General features: G+C 34.9%; 1 protein-coding gene and 1 non-coding gene across 2 annotated transcripts; one reads left to right on the top strand and one right to left on the bottom strand.

The window, feature by feature from the left end:
• Positions 1-2546: 2546 nt before the first annotated feature.
• LOC142644604 (ADP-ribosylation factor-like protein 8b) lies at positions 2547-12476 on the top strand. Its single transcript, XM_075819183.1, has 6 exons — positions 2547-2755; positions 7616-7697; positions 7806-7838; positions 8050-8171; positions 10918-11079; positions 12037-12476. Exons 1-6 carry the CDS (start codon positions 2718-2720, stop codon positions 12152-12154), a joined length of 555 nt encoding a protein of 184 aa, XP_075675298.1. The 5' UTR covers positions 2547-2717; the 3' UTR covers positions 12155-12476.
• Positions 12477-13537: 1061 nt separating this feature from the next.
• TRNAP-AGG (transfer RNA proline (anticodon AGG)) lies at positions 13538-13609 on the bottom strand. Its single transcript has one exon. It is a non-coding gene; the product is annotated as a tRNA-Pro (tRNA).
• Positions 13610-22748: the final 9139 nt, after the last annotated feature.

The raw sequence follows: 22748 nt of genomic DNA, 5'->3' as shown, positions 1-22748 counted from the left end.
TTAGGAACCACCCATTTGTGGTCAAAGTCAATGTTGCGTGAAACTGAATTTAGCCTCGCTTCGTCTATCTATGTTACAGCTATAAACACAACAGAGAGATCTTTTGCCTGGTTTATATCTCCAAGCTCCTTTCCTGTATGTAGGTTCTCAAGCCTACGACAGTTCCATACTAAGCAATTCATGTCTCTTGGCGGGGCTAAATAATAGCCTCCACTGTTTGAAAAAATAAGTTTTCATCTCTCCTCACATCCTGCTTCTTCTTGCAAGGAAATTTAGAAAGATCACCCACCTGTGAAAACATTATTTTGCCTCCCTCATTGTTACTTGTGTTCTCATGAATATTACTCCCTATTTGGTCCTAACAATTCTTGTCCACGTAATCCTTTTTTTTTTTGGTGGTGAGGGACTCAAATTAACATCATTGTGCTTCTCGTGTGACCCCAACTCAACACTTAAATTTTTTAGTTTCGAACTTGGGCTGGCCGAGCATTGGAATCAATAGATTTTAATTCCAAATCAATCGCTTTATTGGTATCATAGAGATATTGGCTGAGAAAGCTATCACCTTATCACAACAATAATGATTGGTCGAGTGAATAGGGGTCATGGAATAATTGGTTGCAAAATCCCTTGATTTCAGTATGTCACACGTTACACTTGGAATATCTAAAGTAACGGAATCCTCACATGAATGTGGCATATTGACCTAACTTGGCTTTTCAGTGCCACTTACCTTTGCCGTTTTAGACTCAGTTGGTGTAAGGGGTGACTTGTGACTGCTAGTTTCCCTCTACCACCATTCCGTCAATCGCTCAATTTCGAGGATAAAGCCTATTTTGATTTATAAAACCCCGAGACTGAGATAACGCTTCTCCTTGACAGAACAAAAGGTGAAGCATCGAGGTTAGGCCCGAATTGCTAATGGTCTTCAGTTAAGCTTCCCTCACTCTTGAGCCATAGATCACAATCTCTATCATCGTGGTCTAAGCGTCCACATCAATAACAGTCATTGGGGAGGCGCTCGCACTTAAAGGTTATCCAAATCTTTTTATCATTCTCCCTCGTGATAATATGACCGCTACATAGAGGAAGGGTGACATCAAGTGATACCTTAATTCTCATAAAATGACCTCCCTCAGTTTCTGCAGGGTTTGTAAAGTGAACGACCTTGCCTAGAACCTCACATATTCTTTCAGCGGCTTTGACGTTCATATATCGATAAGGGATCCCATGAACCTGTACCCAAAACAGAGTCCTACCAAACTTCAAATCTTCATCGGCGTTGTTTTTGTCATAGCATTGCATGATTACTTAATTTTTGTCAAAATTCCATGGCTCAGAACTGAGGACCTTATCGACATTAGGGACATTAATGAAAATAAATAGAACCTTTTGTTCCCCCAATTTGCAAATCTTGAAGCCACCTTCAGAGTGCCATAAAGGGGTGAAAGTTCTGGCTATTGCATCCGTGTTGAGGGCTCGTTTCGTGAGAAATTTTTCTACAATGATGTATTCTTGAGAAATGTGATCGCTGTCCAAACAGCAGCTAGGTCCTTCCCTATCTGAGAGAGAAAGATTTGTCCAATTTTGCGTCAACTCCTCCATTACAATAGGGCCAGAAAGGTGTGAGTATGGAATGTGATGAAAATACAAAAAAAAAAGAAAAAGAAAAGTAAAGCTGTTTTCCAATCCCAAAAAAAAAAACCCAACAATTCAACGGATTAACATTGTTAACAATTGGAAAACGACAAATCTTTGTTATGAAGGGATCAAAATTCTACTGCCTAAGAGAAGTAAGAGACTTTCTTAGCGAAAGAGAAACTACTCTCTCTTGGCTAAAATGATTTTTTATAGCAAAAAATAATAATAATAATAATAATAAATATTTTAAATATTAAAAAAAAAAATCAATCTTCAAGTTGTATAAGTTAGAGTGTTAACCCTTTGAATAAATTCAACATTAGAAAAAATTATTTAAATATCAAAATTAGACTTCAAATGCCAAATATTCGAGTGCGCAACAAGATTTTTTTCTTATGTTATTTCTTAGGTTTCTATCTTAAAATTCAGCCATGTGACTACTTAACTAAAAGAAACACTTTCATCCCATGAGAAAAAATTTACATAAAAAAATCTTAAAAAGAGAATCTAAAAAATAACATCTAAATACGGTACCTAAGTTTTGTCCATACTAATGCTATATAATATATTGCCCTTTGCGTTTTGGTCAAACCGTCAAAAGCACCCAACCTGGCTGTACAAGTACAACTGAAGAGAAAGACCAATTGCAATTTCCTTCCCAGCTCCAAAATTTCAAAACAACGTCGTTTAGCCACTTCCCAAGTTCCTGTTTTGTCTTCAAGAAGCAGGAGCAACCAACCTCTCAGCAAAAGCGCGTGTACCAATAAACAAACTCATATTTTGTTTCACAATCACATTCACAAATCCAACGTTACACCATTGGCCCACGTGGCACCATGCGCGTGGGCTTATCAGAAATTACAACATTCCTTATAATCTTGTCGCCTTTTGATTATTACTATCTTAAACTAATGTAATCAGATTATTAGCTATTTTTATTTATTTTCTTCGTTTCTAATTTAAATCGCGAGGGAATTGAAAACAAAAAAAGCAAAAGCAAAAGCAAAAGTTTTCTCGTTTCTCAGATCATCAAATTCGAAACCCTAAATTTTCTTTTTATTTTCTTCTCGTTCGCAATGGGGATATGGGATGCTTTTCTCAATTGGCTACGAAGGTAAATAAATCTCTCTCTCTCTCTCTCTCTCTCTCTCTCTCTCTGTTTTAGATGCTAAGAAAGTGTACTAAAAAAGTAAATAAAGAATCGAATTTTGAGTTTTCCAGTGTTTGGGAGCTGAGAAAATTGTTAATTTCTACTCTGCTGGACCTGTTACTTACTCGACAGTTCACGAGATTAATGACTTTGTTTATAATAAAAAATTTCTTGTTCAGTTTTCTTAAGAACTAGATGGAAGTACATAATTCGGTTTAAATTTAATTTCTGCATATTTTTAATCAATTTACGATTCTTGTGTGTCGAGTTTTAGATTATATAGAAATTATTGGATAAAAAAAAAATATATATATATATATATATATGTATATAATTTCAACTTAAAATAGGCCAACAGGACCAGTTGGCGCATGAACTTAGTTGAATATAATTGAAATCATATTCTGTTTCCAAGTTTCTAGTTGAACATAGAGTATAGTCTGTGTGTGTCTAAATTATATATAGTTTTTTTTTTAATAGGAAAATTTTGGGTGGGTTTTATTTAATCTTTTGTTTAAATATAAAATGAGTTTTGGCCCCAAAAAGAGGGAGAAGGGAAAATTTGAATTAGTGACCTCCGTGCCGCTCCTTGTGGCTGTGGGCTATGTAGTTGGTATGAGGAAGAATATAGGATCTAAGTTGAAGAATGGTTTTGAATAAAAGTGAAGTGACTGATGTGTTATTCTGTTATAATCAGATGATTGTGGTGTCTGCAATTGGCTTGGCCTGGCCAAGCGGCCATTGCTTGGATTAGGTCCTACGTGGGAAGTGGTAACTTGTTGTTTTGGTTAAGTAACTAGGTTATTTTGCTGCACAAATCCCAGAGCACTTTAGATAAAATGTTTGATTTTTGAGACCTTCAGCTGATTCTAACGGCAATAGGTTTTTGTTTTACTAGTCAGTGAGGCTCACATGAAGTTCGTGTTTGTGTGTGTGTGTGTACTATAGCAAAAGTGGCGTTGTAGAGGAGGCTAAAGTGGTGGTGGTTTGATAGGTGGTCTCACTGGAAGCAACAACAATGGGCTGAAAATGTTGTGGTAGAGGTGCTTGCTTTCAGTTTCTCATAATAATCAAGCGAAAGGTTCTGATCTGGTGGTAATTAGAGTACTACCTATCAAAAACAAATCGGTGGTAATTAGGGTACTTATGTGGGGTAAAAAAAAAAAAAACTTAATTGCTTGGATGGTGGTGATGGGGAATAGCAAAAATGCGATATTTGAGAATTAGTGTTGGCAGCTTATCAAAGAAGCCTTGGGGAACCCCTATGTGAAACCTAGACTAATTAAGTGTTTTTGGTGAAGCTTGGTCATTGTTTAGTGATTGTTCTTCTCATAAATCTGTGAATTTGGTGGAGTATGAGAAAATATATGAACAGGAGCTATAGGATATAGAAGCAGTGATGATGATTTCATGGAGTGAGAAGATTGCTGTCTCACTTTAACAGGAGTTGTTGCAGTTTCTCAGGATTTTCTATTTGCAGAAATAACAAATTTGCAACAACAGTTTTGAGAATTTTTATACTCAGGCACTGGTCAAACACTTGAAATTGATAGTATAGAAACAGACATTTATGGTAAAAGAGCTCTGGCATTGGTGGATACTTTGGGCAAAGGAGAAGCTGCAATGTTAGAAGGCTCTTCTGGTACTTGGTAGTTCAATTTCTTCTTGGTTTGTTCCTATCCATCTCATGCCCTTAAGTTATGTAGTACAAGGACAATACTTTTAGGTGTATAATGTGAAGAAAATACTAAGATCAGCTGATTCTCTGGGTGAGGAAAATTTACTTCTCTACAAGGTTTCCTTCTTCTGTTTTAAGATAAGCAAATAAAAACTAGGGCTAGAGTAATTTTTACCTTTGTCTCACCTATTATAATTTAACATAGTTCCAGCTATTGCAGTTGATTAACATCTGTTGAACTTTTAAACCTTGTTTTTTATTTATTTATTATTATTTTTTTATAAGTAAAGAAAATTTTATTAAGCATAGAAAAACAACCAACCCGAGTACATTGGGAATGTACTAGGGGGGCACAAATCAAGGACCAAGGTTACAACGATAAAGTAAAACAGGAAGGGAAGAACAAGAAAAATGACAAAAGACCACACTCCAATCGAGGAGAGTGTGTAAAAAAAAAAGACTTAATCTCTAACATAGAGTGTTCACAACCCTCAAAGCTTCTAGCATTTCTTTCACGCCAAATACACCATAACAAGCAATGAGGCACAAGTCTCCACAAATCTATGTTACGATGTCATCCAAGCATACCCTGCCAAGACTCAAACAACCCAATAACCTTGTAAGGCATAACCCAATGGATACCAAACAAACAGAGCACCAACGAACACAACTCACAAGCTATGGGGCAATGAAGAATAAGATGATCCATTGGCTCCCCACAATTCTTACACATATAGCACCAATCAAGAACTAGCACACGTCTTTTGCGAAGGTTATCTGTTATTAAAATCTTACCTAAGGAAGCAGACCATGAAAAGAAAGCTACCCTTGGAGGAACCTTCGAATGCCATATCATTCTCCAAGGGAAGGATAAGAGGGTAGGAGGGTAGAAAGAAAGATAGAATCCTCTAACCTCAAAACCTCTACTCCTAGTTGGCTTCTAACAAACCTGATCAGGATCCAAACCCTGTACCGTCAAAGAGTAGACCAGATCCATAAACAGATCAAAGGATTCTTGTTCCCAATCTTGTGGAGGACGATGGAATTTAGCATTCCAATGAATCCTCCCACCAGACCAACACATAACCTCCGCTACTAAAGAATCCTTTGTCCTAATAAGACAATAAAGTTCCAGAAAAGTCTCTTGGAAAGTACAATCCTCACACCACACATGCTTCCAAAACTTCACTCTAGTACTATCTCCCATATCATACAGAAGGAGTTTAGAAAAATTCAGCCAACCACTTCTAATATATCTCCACAACCTAACACCATAAGCACTGGTAACCTTTTTCGTGCACCAACCACCCCAATCATTCCCATATTTCACCTCAATAACCCTCCTCTATAGAGCATCGGTCTCCATGCCATACCTCTATAACCATTTTCCTAACAAGGCAGAATCTAAACTCCTCAATCGTCTAATACCTAACCCTCCAAGCTGCAGCGGCTTACAAACCTTCGCCTAATCTACTAAATGTAGTTTAGATTCACCACTAATACCACTCCACAAAAAGTCTCGTTGTAATTTCTCCATACGATTTGCCACCTTCCTAGGTAAAGGCAGAAGGGAAAGAAAGTAAGTAGGTAAAGAGGAAAGAGTACTTTTAATAAGAGTTACCTTACCCCCCATAGATAAATACAACCTCTTCCAACCTGCTAATCTCCTCTCCATCTTCTCCAAAATGGGATTCTAGATTGGCAACTCCTTAAATTTAGCACCTAATGGTAGGCCCAGATATTTCAATGGAAGAGAGGATTGCCTACAGCCCAACATCCCCACCAGAACATCCATATTGTGCACCACACCAATAGGAACCAACTTAGATTTCCCCAAGTTAATCCTTAAGCCTGAGACCTCCTTAAATCTAGCCAAAATTGCCCCCAAACTAGTTATTTGCGTAGGATCAGCATCACAAAAAATAAGGGTGTCATTAGCAAATAAAAGGTGAGACACCATCACCGAGTTACCAGCTCTATTACCTACAGAGAAGACTGAGAACTGTCTAGTAGTAGCCGCCACGTCCAACATAAGACTCAAAGCCTCCATAACAATATCAAAAAGAAGCGGAGACAAGGGGTCCCCTTGTCGAATCTCCTAGAGCTTCCAAAGAAATCAGAAAGACTACCATTGAGCGGAATGGAGAATTTAACAATTGAGATGCAACACACTATCCATTTTCTCCATATCTTTGAAAATCCAAAGTGCTGAAGCATATACATTAAAAAACCCCAACTCACATGGTCATATGCCTTCTTCACATCCAACTTACACAACACACCTGGAACACCTGTCTTCAATCTACTACCAATACATTTTGAAGCAATTAAAAAGGAATCCAAGATTTGTCTACCTTCACAAAAGCATTCTGAGAATCTGAAATAAGCCCATGAGCCACCCTTCGAAACCGATTGGACAACACCTTAGAAATAATCTTATAAATCTCACCAACTAAATTAATAGGCCAAAAGTCCTTGATCTCCACAGCATCCACCTTTTTGGGAATAAGAGCAAGGAAAGAAGCATTAAGGCTCTTCTCAAACATGGCTTGAGTATGAAAGTTTTGAAACACTACCATAATTTCAGCCTTCAAAATACACCAGCAAGACTAAAAGAACGCCATGGAAAAGCCATCTGGGCTAGGAGCCTTATCACCCTTAAAATCACTAATCACCCCAAAATCCTCATCAAATGGTCTATCTAGCCAAAGGGCATCTTCCTCCGAGATACAAGAGAACTCCACATCATCTAGTAGAGGTCTATGAGCCACATTTTCAGTGTATAGCTGCCTATAAAAATGAGAAATTCTTACTTGCATCTGTTATTTTTCCTGGATAGATTCCATATCATACATAGATGCCTTGGTAACCCTATGAACTAAATATACCTCTTTATTTGTGGTTGAGATGGACCTTGTATGATGTACTTATTCCGGTGTGTATGTTTCTAAGTTGCACTCTATTTTGTTGGAGTGAATGACTTGTTATGATTACATACGTGAATCTCTAGATTTATCAGCTGGTCTATCTTTTCTGCAATGAATTTCTTGTGATAATTGCTGTCTCACATTCATATTTAACACATATTGGCATTTTAGAGTTCATTAAATTATTTAGCAATTCTTCTTTTTCTTTATTTATTGTAGTCTCTTTTTCAAGCAAGAAATGGAGCTGTCTTTGATAGGCCTTCAGAATGCTGGAAAAACATCACTTGTAAATGTTATTGCAGTAAGTAAAGTATTTACAATAGATCTGCTTTTTTTCTTTTTTCCTTTTTCCTGTCTCTTTCAGTTTGATGCTGATGTTGAAATTTCTGTTTCTGGAACTTGTTGCCAGACTGGTGGATATAGTGAAGACATGATCCCAACGGTGTGTGATCTTCTCTTTGAATTATTTTGTGCCTTTAATTTTCATTGTAGGAACTAGGAGGATGTAATTCTTCCATAGAACTGTCATTTTTGCCATTAGAAAACAAAAGAGAGGGGGAAAAAAAAAAAACTTGTCACTATTACCACAAGTTTTTGTTATAGTTAATTTATCTTTTTGGATGCTTTGCTTAAGGCAAATTTTTAATCTACAGGTAGGATTTAATATGAAGAAGGTAACTAAAGGAAATGTCACAATAAAGTTGTGGGATCTTGGAGGTCAACCAAGGTTTCGCAGCATGTGGGAGAGATATTGCCGTGCAGTTTCTGCTATCGTGTATGTTATTTTTTAACACTTTGAATACATATGTATGTTGTCTATTTCTTCTGAACTTGCAAGCTTCTTATACTACTCAATTCTCTCCAATTTTAAGATTATATACTAACACCCCTTAATAAGTTCGCCTAGTGTGTGAAATTTTTAATATTTTAAACAGGAGGTAGAGTGGAGACAATAATCGAACTTAAAATCTCCTGCTCTTATATCATGATAAATTACTGATTATCCCAAAAGTTTAAGTTATTAGGAAATGGTAAAATTAATTATTTTAACTATAATTCTAACAATCTTCTTCATTTAGTTTTGGCAAGTCTTCATATTACTTTTGGCTAAATACCAGAAATATTTTCCTATTATTTTGGTAACTAGAAAATTTTTTTGTGAATCTTTTTTAAGCAGTATTCTTTGCTTGTAGTTTTCCCTTGAAATTTCCCCTTGGCTTTTTAGTCTCTATCTGAGTTTAGGAACAGCTCTAATGCAATCATTCAAGTATTCTCTTCTCTTCTCTTCACTCTCACTCTCCTTTTTAAGGGTTTCTGTCTTATATACTTATCATATACCTGAATTTTGTACCTTTTTGATAAATTTAGTACTTATCCAGGTGGAAAAAAATCCTTAGCTCGCTTCTCCTATTTCGTGGAATATTCAGGAGCCTTGTATGCAAAAGCCCAAAAGCCAGATCTGATGCAAGACCGTTAAGAAATTCAGCACCATACTAGGTTTCTTGATGAATTCTTGAATAAGGATTGATGTTTAAGAGTTTAGGTTAGAAAAGAATGAATGTTGACGGTTGTTTGGGGCTGAAACAGGGGATAAACAGAAAATAACATAAATAAAACACTAGGCAATCACACCTAGGTCTTCCTAAGCATCACACCTAGGGTTCCTTGGCATCACACCTTAGAGAAGTTTGCATCACCCAAACAAAGCTTAAAATAAGCTACTGAATGTTATCAATCAATCTCAATATTCTGAATTAACATGACTACAAAAGAGCCTTTATATAGAGGCTATAGTTACCCTTTTCTTAGTAGGACTTGGACTCTAAATAACCTATTCGGCTATTCCTAGAATGAATATGAATACTAATAATAATTAAATAAAAAGACTTAATAATAAATAAACATAAAATAAGACTCATGAGCCTTTGATACTGCCAAGAACAGCCCATTCCAGACTTCTAGAAATTACCAAATTGCCCTTATTCTAATAGAACTTAATTAAAACTGATCCAGCAGCTTTTCAACCTAAAAGACTCAATACTAATAATTAAAATGACCTATCAAAGGTGCTAAGAGGGTCCAACATCAAACTAGACGACAATTCTTGAATCTTGGTGTATTTAATTTTCTTTTACCTTGAGCTCTTCCTTGTCCTCATCAAGATCTCCTGCAACTTCCCCCATACAAGCCCATAGAATCACCAAAGATCAATCTTCTTTTTGCTTCTTCCTTTTATCCCTCCTTTCTTCTGCTGCTGCCAAATATTGAAATGCCATTACCAGGCCCCTAAACACATTTGATAATGTGCGCTAACACAGGGCGGTACCAGTACCATGACCTGGTAAACAGGTTTTTTATCCCCCCTTGTTATTCTCTTTGTTCACTATGGAAGTGATACAATTAGAAAGATCATGTGTTTGACTTCAAAGGAGAATGCTAGTTGTATTTAATTTAAGTTGTTGCTTATCCCACTGATACCCTTTTATTGATTTCCTTGTATTAGTGGATGTCCTTTGGAACCTGAAGTTTGCTTATATTGAAGAGTAAAGTCCTTAGTCTCAAAGCATCTTCTTTTTTCCTCTAAGGGAACTTGGTGATTTCTATTAGTGGATGTCTTTCTGAATATTACAAATAGAAGAATTTCTCCCCCCACTTACAGTTTCTTGTCTATCATAGTCAATACCTTAGTCTTGCAGATTCTTCTTTCAAAAGGGTCTTTGAAAGTGCAAAGTGGAAGAGAGGGGGCAGGGGGTGGGCATGAAAAAACAAGGGAATGAAATGCTGCACTGTGTTGGAAGCTCTTTAACCTCCACACAATGATTGTTCTCTTGTCTTGGGAAGTGTTGAAGCTTGCTTCTTTCCCAAAATTTTCTTGGTCATCAATATAATATGCCCTTAATAGAACAATTGGAACTTTGTGATTCGGTCAGATCCTCCCTGTATCCTAGCTGGGCTTGTATAGGTAGATGTTTCCTGGTAGGGCCAATAGTATTTCACTGTGTAGGACAGAGTAAGGGCCCTTCTCACCTGATACAAGTCGCCTGGCACAAAAGACCTTCCAAGTGGAGTAAAAGACTTGGGATTGCTGATCCCTTCCTTAATATTGTTCTTTCTTATGCTTGCTGAGGGTATCGGGAGAGAAGAGGTGGAATCAAAATTTCAGGAGTTGTCTTACTAACTAAATTTAGTGTAGCATATGACCATACGTAAAGTGTTCCCATAAAGAGAAAGCTACATTCTGCTTGTCATGGTCACTATTGCATTTTCCTTTTCTATAATATGCTTGAATTTTTATAGTTCCCATCTTAAATTCTTAACTTTATTATTGCATAAGTTTTAGATACGCTTTTTTATTCTGATGAGTAATAATTATCAAAAAGGAAAAAGGTCATTGCCCTAGTACAGGGGTAATATACTTCCTTTTTTTTTTTCTTTTGTAATTGACCAGTTTAAGTTATAGCTCATAAGTCTGGTGTACCATAAGACCAAAAATTTCTTACCCTGATTTTTGCATGTTGCAGATATGTTGTGGATGCTGCTGATTATGATAATGTGCCTGTATCAAGAAGTGAACTTCATGACCTGTTGAGTAAGCCGTCACTTAATGGCATTCCTTTGCTGGTACTTGGTAACAAGATTGACAAACAAGGAGCTTTGTCTAAAGAGGGTCTGACAGAGCAATTGTAAGTGTAGAGTCAAGAAAACCTAATATGGTTTATGGGTGGCCCGTCAATTTTATTTTTGGTTGAATGATACATTCACCTGCTCCCCCTCCCTTCTTGTCCCTCCTAAAAAAAAGTGCTCTGTCACAAAGAGTCATGTTTGCTTCTAGCTCCATTGCATTAAAAATTAGGGGAAGATACACTTTAGCCCCCTTGTACCTAGGGTTAGTTCACTTTACCTCATTGACTTTTTCAATGTTACAATTTACCGCCTTGTGCATTGGAGTAAGTGAAATTTTTAGTGTTTCCGTTACTTTGCATGGAATTTACACACATGCTACATGTATGACACTATTCTTGACCTTTAGGCTTTAAACGCTCAATTAGTTGCTCTTCAGGACAAAAATCATGCACAAACTTATTAACTTCGTTTTTTTTTTTTTTTGCGCAACTCACTCTCTTACTTTTTTGGTTTATGGGTGCTTTCTGTTCAGAAGAGTGACTTATCAAGCATTTAGGGCCTTAATGTTCCCAGTACATGTGTCACACTTGTGTAATTCCATGAAGAGTTATGAAAATGTTTGACAGTTTCACTTTACTTAAATGAAGGAGGTAAAGTAAATTAACCCTAATCACAGGGTGAAGTGTATTCACCCCAAGTTTGATGAAAAAGAATGCAACCTTTTCTTAGACCAAAAAACAAGAGAGAGGCAGAGGGAGAGATTTCCTTTTTCCCAATATTGCTTAGCTGTAACATATTTATATTTCTCATATTTCAATCAGTAACAATCAGAATAGAGAACACATTAAACAATGGATTACAAATGTCCATCCTGTGCCCTTTATGATTTGGGTTTCAGTTACTTCTGAGTTTTTTAATTTGTAAATTCTCTGTAGTGTTACTTATCAAAAATATATATATATATATATATATATATATATATCCGTTTAGTGTTGAAATGGTGTTCCACTGTGCAGGGGGCTGAAGGACATTACTGATAGAGAAGTTTGTTGCTTTATGATTTCATGCAAGAATTCTTCCAACATTGATTCAGTCATTGATTGGCTTGTAAAGCATTCAAAATCAATGAATTGATTCTCAGCTCCTGTACTTTTCAATCTGTCATTCATGAATACTGGAGACTGGATGAAGCAAATAGAAGTCACTTCTGCTGTTTTGTCTAACTGGGTTTATTGATCAGTCTGATTATCATCTTTTTTCTACTTGGCTTCAGTTACATTATTTATTGTGTTGGTTAACATCTTGGGTTTTGCTGCAGAGTTGTCTTGATGTTGGAACACGGTGATTTTTATTTCTTGTATATATTTTGATTGGTGTGTATTGTAATGTAAACATGGAATTTTTTTTGTGCGCTTTTGAATGGAATAGTGGCTTAATGTATTCATCTCTGGACGAATTTCGCTTTCCTTCTTTTTGGTGGTGGATGAGTTTATTTCAGGCTGGCAGGTTGATGGAGCTTGATGTGTTTGGATTAGAGGAGTGTATTTGTCCATTAGGGTTAGTTGTTTGAAAGTGTGTTTTAAAAAAAATTGCGATTTTGGAAGTCATGTTTTGAATACATGTTTTTGAAAATTGGGAACTCGGAGAGGGTCTTGGGAGCATGATGGTGAGATTCCTGGTCTCCTTCTTGGTGGTCTCTGAATAGACTAAATTAGATAGTCCTACAGCAAGACCCTCATAACCGAGCTCTTTTATGGAAACATATAGCATTTCATGGTTTAAGAATTCTGAATCTTGTCTCAGTCATCATTGGTCAGGACTATTTGAAGTTTTAAAAAGGCAACATCAAACGTTTGATAAAATCTGCGAAGTGTTATTGTTGTGAAAAACAACTGTAGTATGTTATTGTTGCGAAAAACAATTGTAGTGTGAAAATTGAAAACGCAATTTGTTAGTGATTTTGAAAAGCCAAACATCAATTTTCTGTGTTTTTATTTATAATCGTTCTTTTTCTCTGTGAAATGGCAATGCAGACCCTATTTATCTCGAACATTTTGCAGTTACAAATTTGCATTCAAATGGAGGTGATACCATGATAGTTTAAATGAACCAAGCAAATCCCTAATGTGGTATAACTCTTGCATAAAATCAAAATTTGTTCTCTTTTTTTGACCTTTAATCTCTGCCTTTTTTAAGCAGCTGAATCCCTTAAACTTTGATTACTTGGTAATAGTTTTCATAATAATTAACTGGTTCTGTTAAATATTTACCTGTGAAAGCTATATTCATGTTTTGTGTCGTGTAGGCGGTGTAGCTGAGTATCCTTTGATTGCATTGGCAGCATTGCATGGCTAAGTTCACTCCTAATTTAGGAGCTATGCATTTTTATTTTATACATTTAAGTATTAGGGATATAGTTCGCTTCAGCTGACTGAGTAATAAGAAGCAAGGGTCCTATCCTATCCTATGATTCTTTTAGGGTAAATGGAAAAAAGTGTGGTTGGGGGAAATAAAAATGGGGCATTCCGAGAATTGAACTCGGGACCTCTCGCACCCTAAGCGAGAATCATACCACTAGACCAAATGCCCTGCTATTTGATCATTTATTTCTATTAAGTAATTTAATTTATGATTTGTCATAGATGGACTTAATCTCTGCAATGTTGAAAAATCATATTATATTCTTCACCCATGAGGCCATGAGCTGTTACTGACGAATTCAGATATCAAGGTGTGTGGGGTTAGTCCTCTCTGGCATATGTTCATGTTAATGTCAATTATTATTTTTTCTTTGCTAAGTACCCCTTATGTCGTTTAATACTTGAGCTCTCAGTATTTGACTTCTCTTTTTTTTTTTTTTTTTTTTTTTTTTTTTTTTTCAAACCTAGGTTAATCCTAGATTAGTCTAGGATTACGGTACTAAGTGTACTTGAACCTACACTAGGTTTGGGTTCTTTGGTGCCCATTCTATGCTTAATTAAAATGCTTGCATATCCTAATTTTTCTCTTGTTTTACATGGAGTCTAGTATAAAAACTAACCATATTTGCTTTGGTAGTAGTGCAGTTGCTGCAGTAACTAGAATTTTAATCTATGATATTCTCATTCTCTGAAGTCTAAAATTATAATTTATATTATGCCCTTTTCCAAATACATTTACATTAAAATGTGCAGCAATGCTGTGTTTTATTATTATTATTATTATATTGTACAAAATTTGAAACATTTGGCTTCTTGCTGGCTTAACTATTGATGAAGTGTCTTAACAGGTAAGTAGTTGTCGAGGTGAGGAGGAAAATTAGGTGATATGCATTGACCACCAAATGCCATTATCTTAGAAATACTAAAACTTTGGCATGTGAGGGAAGTGAGTTGAATACATAACCTATGGTGATAAATGACCCCCTCAGGTAATAAAGGATGATAAATTTGGGTTTGTTTCCTAGCTCCCCTTCCTTGATTTAGCATCTTCTGAGATCTAATTTATTAGAATAATCATTAATGAAGAGTCTTGTCAGATCTAAGATATATTTGAATCTATTGAAAATTTGAAACCTAATTTTGCAGTTATTGACTTGAATTTGCTCAGTGTTTTTTATTTTATTTTTTTATTTTAGATTAAAATCTGAACTGAAAAACATTACTAGTATAGAACATTACATGAATGGGGCATTCCAAGAATCAAACTCGGGATCTCTCGCACCCAAAGCAAGAATCATACCACCAAATGACCATTAGGTGATACCATTTTTTTGTGTTTTGAGTATAATCAACCATTTTCAGTAAAGGCAATTGATCTTTTTTGCCCCCACCTTGTAGCCTGAGACTTACAAGACTTCTAAAATGGTAGGTTGCAGGATATGTAGGTAAAATTGAGCTATCTCACAACTTGGTGTTTTTAGTAGGGTTTTTTAGATCTAGGAATTATGACTAACAGCTCAAATTAAAGAGATTAGCTGGTTATAGTAAGCTGTAAGCCTACTTTGATAGTTGACAATGGCACCGACATTTAAACAGTAGTATAATTTGATGAATGGAGGATATTACCCTGTTGGAATATTCATATTAAGTGATGTAATTAGTTAATTGTTGAAGTCCTGCATGGAATATTAATGACAAGAGTGAGTGGTTAATAGGTTTAAACTTTTGGGTCGAGTGATGTCCTTATATGTTATATTAATCATCTTATTGAAATCATCCCAAGGTGTTATGAGGACTAGGAAGGATGCATTCGATGAAAGGCTTGAAGTTATTGCCTGGCGTAACACGGCATTCCACGAAATCTAGAACTTCATCCATGCTGTGGGTTCCTTCATAGGAAAATATGTTTCTGATAAAATAAGCCCACTTCTACCATATCATATTTGATTTGGTATTAGTGTAGTTGCTGCAGTCACTAGAGTTTTAATCTATGATATTCTCATTTTTTGAAGTCTGATTGTTTTTTTCTTTTAGTGTCTGAAATCTAAACTTATTACATATAAGATGGCCTTAATAAGGAATCTAAACTTTTTATGAGTCTGTCATTTTGTTTCCAAGTTGCAAATGCTGGGATTGATTTGTTGATGCATCTTCTATGTGAACCATTTATATTTGTGGTGATGCTCTGATACTTGCAAGGGAAGGGTGCTCTGTTAAACTTGCACTTAAGCTATGTAGGACACTTGGATTGTAACACAACAGAGTTGATGGAACAACATAATAAGGAATTAACCGTTGCTTCATCCATGGCCCATACAGAGGAGCACGTGGACCATAGTTCAAACAAGTCTATCTCTACATTTCTACCAATCCCACAAATCTTTTCAACAATAACTGCAGACCATATCCAGCTGCACATGTCAATACAAGAATCACGGACGATGACAGATTGTGTCCAAGTTCAAATCATAGTTGACCATGTAGTAATTAACTTTTCTTGTCAAATATCTTTAGTATTGTAGAACAAACATTATATATACACAGTTTCGGTTCTCTCCTAATGTGTCAGAGAAGATTCTGTCATCAACTCTGTTGTTCTTTAGCCCTTTCCAAATACCTTTACGTCAAGATGTGCAGCAATGCTATGCTTTGTCCACCACAGTACGTGCACAAAATTTGAAACCTTTGGCTTCTTGCAACTTACCTATTGATGAAGTGTCTTGACAGGTGAGTGGTTGATTTTTGTTAGTAATTGGCTTAATTCTAGAATATTGAGGTGAGGAGGACAATTAGGTGAAATGCCAATCACCACAAAATGCCATCAGCCGAGAAAGAACTGAATTTTTTGCATGTGTGGGCAGTGAGTCGATAATTGAAGATATTGACTTGACTTTGCTCAGTTTATTTTTCAGCAATATTAAAATCTGAATTGAAAAAAAATTATTAGTAAAGAACATGAACGGGGTATTCCGAGAATCGATCGGGACCTCTCGCACTCAAACCAAGAATCATACCACTAGACCAAATGACCATTCGGTGATACTAATTTGTATTTAAGTTTAATTAACCATTTTCATTGAAGTCAAGAATCATACCTCTCACTCTGTTTGTTTCACTATAAAATGTTTTATGATTACTGTGTTTGTTTCATTGTAAAATGTGATCAAATTTGAAAATATTTTCAAGTTTATTGTAAAACTCTTTGTAAATTGTTGTAAGACGATTGACCTTTAAAAACTTGGTAAGACATTTTACAAAAGCATACATTGGCTCTTCCCCCCTCATCTAGTGGCTAGGTTGCTGGTGCTAGCGATTTAGTAGTCGAAGCTACTAGATCAGAGCTGCTAGACTGATCGACAGAGCCGCCAAACCAATGGTCTGGTCATCAGACCTTCAACATTGATGGCTTTGGTGGCTGAGCAGTCTAGTGGCAAGTGATGCCGGTCTAGTGGCTGTGTCGACACTCTGGTCATAGACCTACAACATTGGTGGCTTCAGGGGCTAAGCCGTTGATTTTGGTGGTTTATGCTTGAAAAATTTTAAATGTCACACCAAACACTTCAAAATATTTTACTGAGAATGTTTGTTGCAAGAAAATGGAGCTAAAAGAAGGTTAATGGATTACCAAATTATACTAATGTCAAAGGCTTGTTACAAGAAATGTAGGTAAAATTGAGCTATCTTACAATTTGGTGTTTTCGTGTAGGGTTCTATAGATTTCATAATTGTGACTAACAGCTCAAATTAAAGAAATTTGTTGTAAGTTGTAAGCCTAGTTTGATAGTTGGTTATGACATTAAACATGATTATAATTTGATGAATGAAGAATATTACCCTGTAGGAATATTCACGAGTGGTGTGGTTAGTTAAGTGTCAAAATCTCAGATGAAATACTATTGACAAGAGTGAGTGCTTAATAGCTTAACCTTTTGGGTCAAGTGATTTCCCTATGTATTAACTCCTCTATCTCCCCAATAAGTGGTATTAGAGCCAAAGGAGTCTAGCATAAAAACTAACCATATTTAATTTGATATCAATGTAGTTGTTGCAATCACTAGAATTTTAATATATGATATTCTCATTCTTTGAAGTCTAAACTTATTACTTATAAGATTCCTTTTCCAAATACCTTTACGATATACGATACAGATATATATAAAAAAAAAATTGATTCACAATATGATTTACATTTTGACAATTAGGGTTGTCAAGACTAACCAATAACCTTATAGAACCATCCAACTTAGCTCCAAACAAACTGAAATCGACTTTATTCGACGATGGGTCTTCAACATTAGCAATCGGTGTGAGCAGCTCAAGTGGCGGTTTGGAGCTTGAAATCAAATGAAAACTAAACTGACCAACCCAAGCTAGCCAAAAACTTTCATTCCCCCCCCCCCCTAACTAACGTCCTACCTCTCTCTCAATTTCAAATCTGTCGAGATCCAATGAGATTTCATCGAGATCTTGACCAGATCCTTCGATATTTGGAGACCCACCTCACCTCCGCTCCTTCGTTGATTTTGCCTGAATTCAACTGTTGTCCACCCAAACCAAAACCTATTTGGCTCGTGGTTACTAGTGGTCATCGGCGGCTCTCTCCTTCTGCCACTCCATGTGAACAGGTGGGGTCTAAGTTGAGCACAAACCTAAGTTGAATCGACCTGTGGACAAACCTATTGACAACTATAGTCAAGACTATTCAGAGTTTTAAAAGTGCAACATTAAATGTTTTGATAAAATTTGTGAACAGGGTTATTGCTATGAAAAATTGATTTGTGAAAACATAATTTTTTTAGCAATTTTGAAAAGCCATCCCGTGAGTTGCTATTTCAAAACACCTTTTTCTAGTTTTAAAATGCAATCAGTCACCAATATATATATGTGTGTGTGTGTGTGTGTGTGTGTGTGTGTGTGTGCGTGAAGCCACAAAATCAAGGTGCTCTCAAAAAAGAGATTCGGGTGCTTTTTCAGGGCACCTCTCTTTTTTGGTAAGTAGTGTGGAGTCGCCACTTATTTTTTATACAAAGAAATAAGAAATAAGAAATACAAATTACATGCTCAAAATACTTCATTGTCATTGATTGAATAAAGACAAGTACAATCTTGGTAAATTAAACCTTACAAGACTTTGAATCCTAGTTACAATCTATGCAAAAGAATACAAAGTTTTTGGTCCTAGTTACAATCTATCAAAATTAAAAAAAATAAAACACTAATTTGCCTATCCAAAAACCCTAAGCTCGGGAGCTAGGTTACGAAATGGGAAGGTATTAGGCACCCATTCCGCCCAGACAGAGTCTAGTCTTCTAAACTCTAATGACCAATATACCATTTTTTGCATGATGTTGAATGATATGTTGAACATATATGACAAACACTTTACTACAATTAATTCATATGAATTTAGCTTATGAATATGTCCTATCTTTAAAAAAATTCAGATCTGTTTTGTGCAAAGAAAATTGGATTTGGTTTGAAAAAATTTAGATCTGTTTTTATATATAGATTAAAAAAAAAAAAGATTTGTAAAGAAAATCAAATATGTTTTGAAAAGTAAAAAAAAAAAAAAATGATTTCATTTAGAAAAATCAAATCTGTTTTTGAGTTAAGTAAAAAAAAAAAGTGATTTTATCATGGAAAACTAGATTTGTTTTGAAAAGTTCCAAAAAATTATTTTATTTAGAAAAATCAGATCGGTTTTTGAGTGAAGTACAAAAAATAGACTTTTTGAAAGAGGATTCACATTCATGAGATAAATTCATTATGCATGCATCACAAAAAATCAACATAGCTTTCAATCCTTTCTTTTAAATTTCAAAATCTGCAATTGTATGACAAAGAAAACTTTTCCTAGAAAAGTCAGATTTGTATTTAATGAAAATACAGATTAGTTTTTAGAGTTTAAAATAAATCAAATCTGCATTTAATGAAAATACAGATTAGTTTTTAGAGAAAAAAAATCACATCTGAAAAATTCAGATAAGTTTTTAGAGTTAAAAAAAAATCAAATCTACATTTAATAAAAATACAGATCAGTTTTTAGAGTTAAAAAATCAGATCTGAAAAATTCAGATCAGTTTTTTAGAGTTAAACAAAAATCAGATCTACATTTAATGAAAGAGATGAGTTCAAATTACACCTGGTGTAACTCTAAAGAGTTACACATTTTCTAAACCATTGGATTTAAGTAGATTCAACGGTTAAAAAAAGATACTCATTAATGCTAATATTCTTATTGATCTTATTTATTATCCATTATTTATGTCATTCCATTCTTATATCTAAACCCAAAAAAAGGTATATGTATTTCTCTCTCTCTCCACTGCAGTACTTCTCTCTCTCTCTCTCCTCCTCTTCTCTAGGGTTCCACCTCCACGGCCAAATTGTTGTTACCAAAATACGTATACTCTACCAAGTGATATGCTGATGTGATGATTGTATATTCCATTCCATCAATTGAAAGATGAGTAGAGGCAACACTACTCTACCAATCAATCCAAATTGGAGACAATCATGCATAAATTTAAATGATAATCTGCAGTTTTTTTTATTAAAAATAAACGAAAATAGAGATACACAATAGATGCTAAGTCTGGTGGTAACATTTTTATTTAAAAAAATGCAAAAAAAAAAAAAAAAAATTCTTTTACCGATTAGCCAAGAAGTCCTAACAAATCCAATTAGTGTGAATGGCTCATAAGATTTAGCTGTAAACATATTCTCTCAAAATAAACTCTCCTAAGTCCTAGCAGATCCAAGAAGTACGAATGCCATGAAAACTTTAGCAGTAAACACACTCTCTCAAAATAACCTCTCTTAAGTCATAAGAAATCGATGCTCGTAAGGTTTAATAGTAAGCATACTCTCTCAAAATATGTGGCCAAAATGGGCAAATGCCCTTTTCGCACATAAAAAAAAAAAAAAAAAAAAAATTATGCCCCGTTTCCCAAACTAATTAGGGAAATGTCCCTCTTTTGAAACTCAATTTTCTCAAAATCGAGTTAAGCCTTATAACGACGTTTTAAGAAGCCTATAATGATGCTTCAAAGAGTCTATAGTGGCGTTTTGGAACTCGAGCTTCATGAAATTGAGTTATAGGTAAAAAAAAAAAAAAAAACTTGCATAGAACTCAAGTTCATGGAACTTGAGTTACAAAATGCCGCTATAGGTCCTTAAAACGTCGCTATAAGGCTCCAAATTTTTTTTTCTTTTAACTCAATTTTGAGAAAATCAAGTTTCAAAAGAGGGGCATTTCCCTAATTAGTTTGGAAAATGGGTTACTTGCCCTTTTTTTTTTTGCGCAAAATGGGCATTTGCCCATTTTCGCCCAAAATATGTATATGGTTTTTTTTTTTTTTTTCGCTCCTATAACAAGGACATCATATCCAATCATGACTGGTTTTCCTTCAACTTTATTGAGGTTTTCACTAGTAAAACATCATGTGATAAAGTACCTATTACTTGTACTCAAATTCTTAGACTTATACAATTTAAATACACCTATGCATCCCACCATGTAAAATGCAAGATTTCTGATACTCTCATACCTACTACCATTCAAAATAATAATTATTCTCATTTTAGAATCCAATTTTTAAAGTGCTTTTTATTTATTTATTTAAATTTTGTGATTCAAATTGCAGTATTTAAATGGCATGGAAATTGGATAAAATTTTATATTGGAGAAGCAATCTGTTAGAAGAATGATGAAAATGTTTTGGAGGAAGTCTATTAACAATTTTGCCAAAACGTGTTAATGTCTCCAAGGATGGATTTCAATTAAACATTGTCAACATTTTGTTTTATAATGCATTTGCAGCCTACCTATTATCTTGATTCAGGACTCTTTTGCTTATAGAAATTGATCAACAAAATTGTATTTTCATCCATAGATAAAATACACATGTCAAAAAAAAAAAAAGGACAAGAGCTTGCAAAATGATTTGGGAATGAAATGCAACTAGCGGCTGTGGCTTTTTTTTTTTTGCAGTTGGCGACCTGTCCATAGAGGTGGAACCCTAGAGAGAGAGAGAGAGAGAGAGAGAGAGAGAGAAACGTACTATAGTGGAGGAGAATATGTATACCCTTTTTTGGGTTTAGAGATAAATATGGAATGACATAAATAAGGGATAATAAATGAGATCAATAAAAATATTAGCATTAATGAGTATCTTTTTTTAACCGTTAGATCTACTTAAATCTAATGGTTTAGAAAAGGTGAGTTACACCAAGTGTAACTTGAACCCATCTCTTAATGAAAATACAGATCAGATTCTAGAGTTAAAAATCAGATTAGTTTTTAGAGTTAAAAAAATCAGATCTACATTTAATGAAAATACAAATCAGCTTTTATGTTTTTAAAAAAAAATTAGATTTGCATTTAATGAAAAAACAGATCAGTTTTTATGTGTTAAAAAAAAAAATCAGATCTGAAAAATTCAGATAAGTTTTGTGTGTTTAAAGAAATCTTTGATAATCAGCAGATTTTGAGATTCAAAAAAGAAATCATGACAAACAATCATCTAAGAACATATTTAAAGAAAAATTTCAAACAAAACATGGCAATTATATCAAGAATCAGAAATAATCAAACATCTTGAACCTATTTATGCATCATCAAACAAAATTAATAGAGACGAACAAAAAAAAAGAAAAGAAATAGAATACCTCTTGCATGAGTGTGCTCTTCTTAGTGGAAAAGTATTTTAGGATTCAAAGAAATTTATTCAACTGTTTGAAGAGCCAGAAAGAGGGGGGGGTCAGAAAATGTGAAAAAGTGTGTTGAATTTTAAGAGGCATCACCTATTTATAGAGGTTGGAATGCTTTGAAAAATTAGCTGAATGATCATATACGAACTGGGACGCGTCCTTATCTCTAAAAAATCGAAAAGGGTGAGATTTATCTCAATCTAGGAGTCCTCGGGCCGGGCCTCGAATTTGTGTCAATCGGCACTTGAGAAGTGCTGATTGGCACTTTTCATGTGCTGATTGGCACTCCAAGAGTGCCAATGGCCCTTTTGAATGTTGGACTCGCATTTGAGTTTTGGTCCACTTTGGATTCATTTTTTAAGGTTTTTCGACCCGGGACTTGCACTTAAACGCATTTTTAATTCATATTCTAAAAATTAAACCCCTTTTTTTGGATATTCAGGTCTTTATAGTGATGATTATCTTGTAGATAAACACTCCAAAAAGTCTTGATTATCCACAATTTTGTTGTTATTTGATTATCCACTTTTTTCGTATGCAAGCAAATCTATTTTTGACACTAATTAACAACCAATCACAAAATTATTTAATTAATT

This window comes from Castanea sativa, chromosome 7 (assembly GCF_040712315.1).
Source record: "Castanea sativa cultivar Marrone di Chiusa Pesio chromosome 7, ASM4071231v1".
Lineage (NCBI taxonomy): Eukaryota > Viridiplantae > Streptophyta > Magnoliopsida > Fagales > Fagaceae > Castanea > Castanea sativa.
Note: the sequence above shows the minus strand (reverse complement) of the source record. Positions and strands in the feature narration are given on the sequence as shown.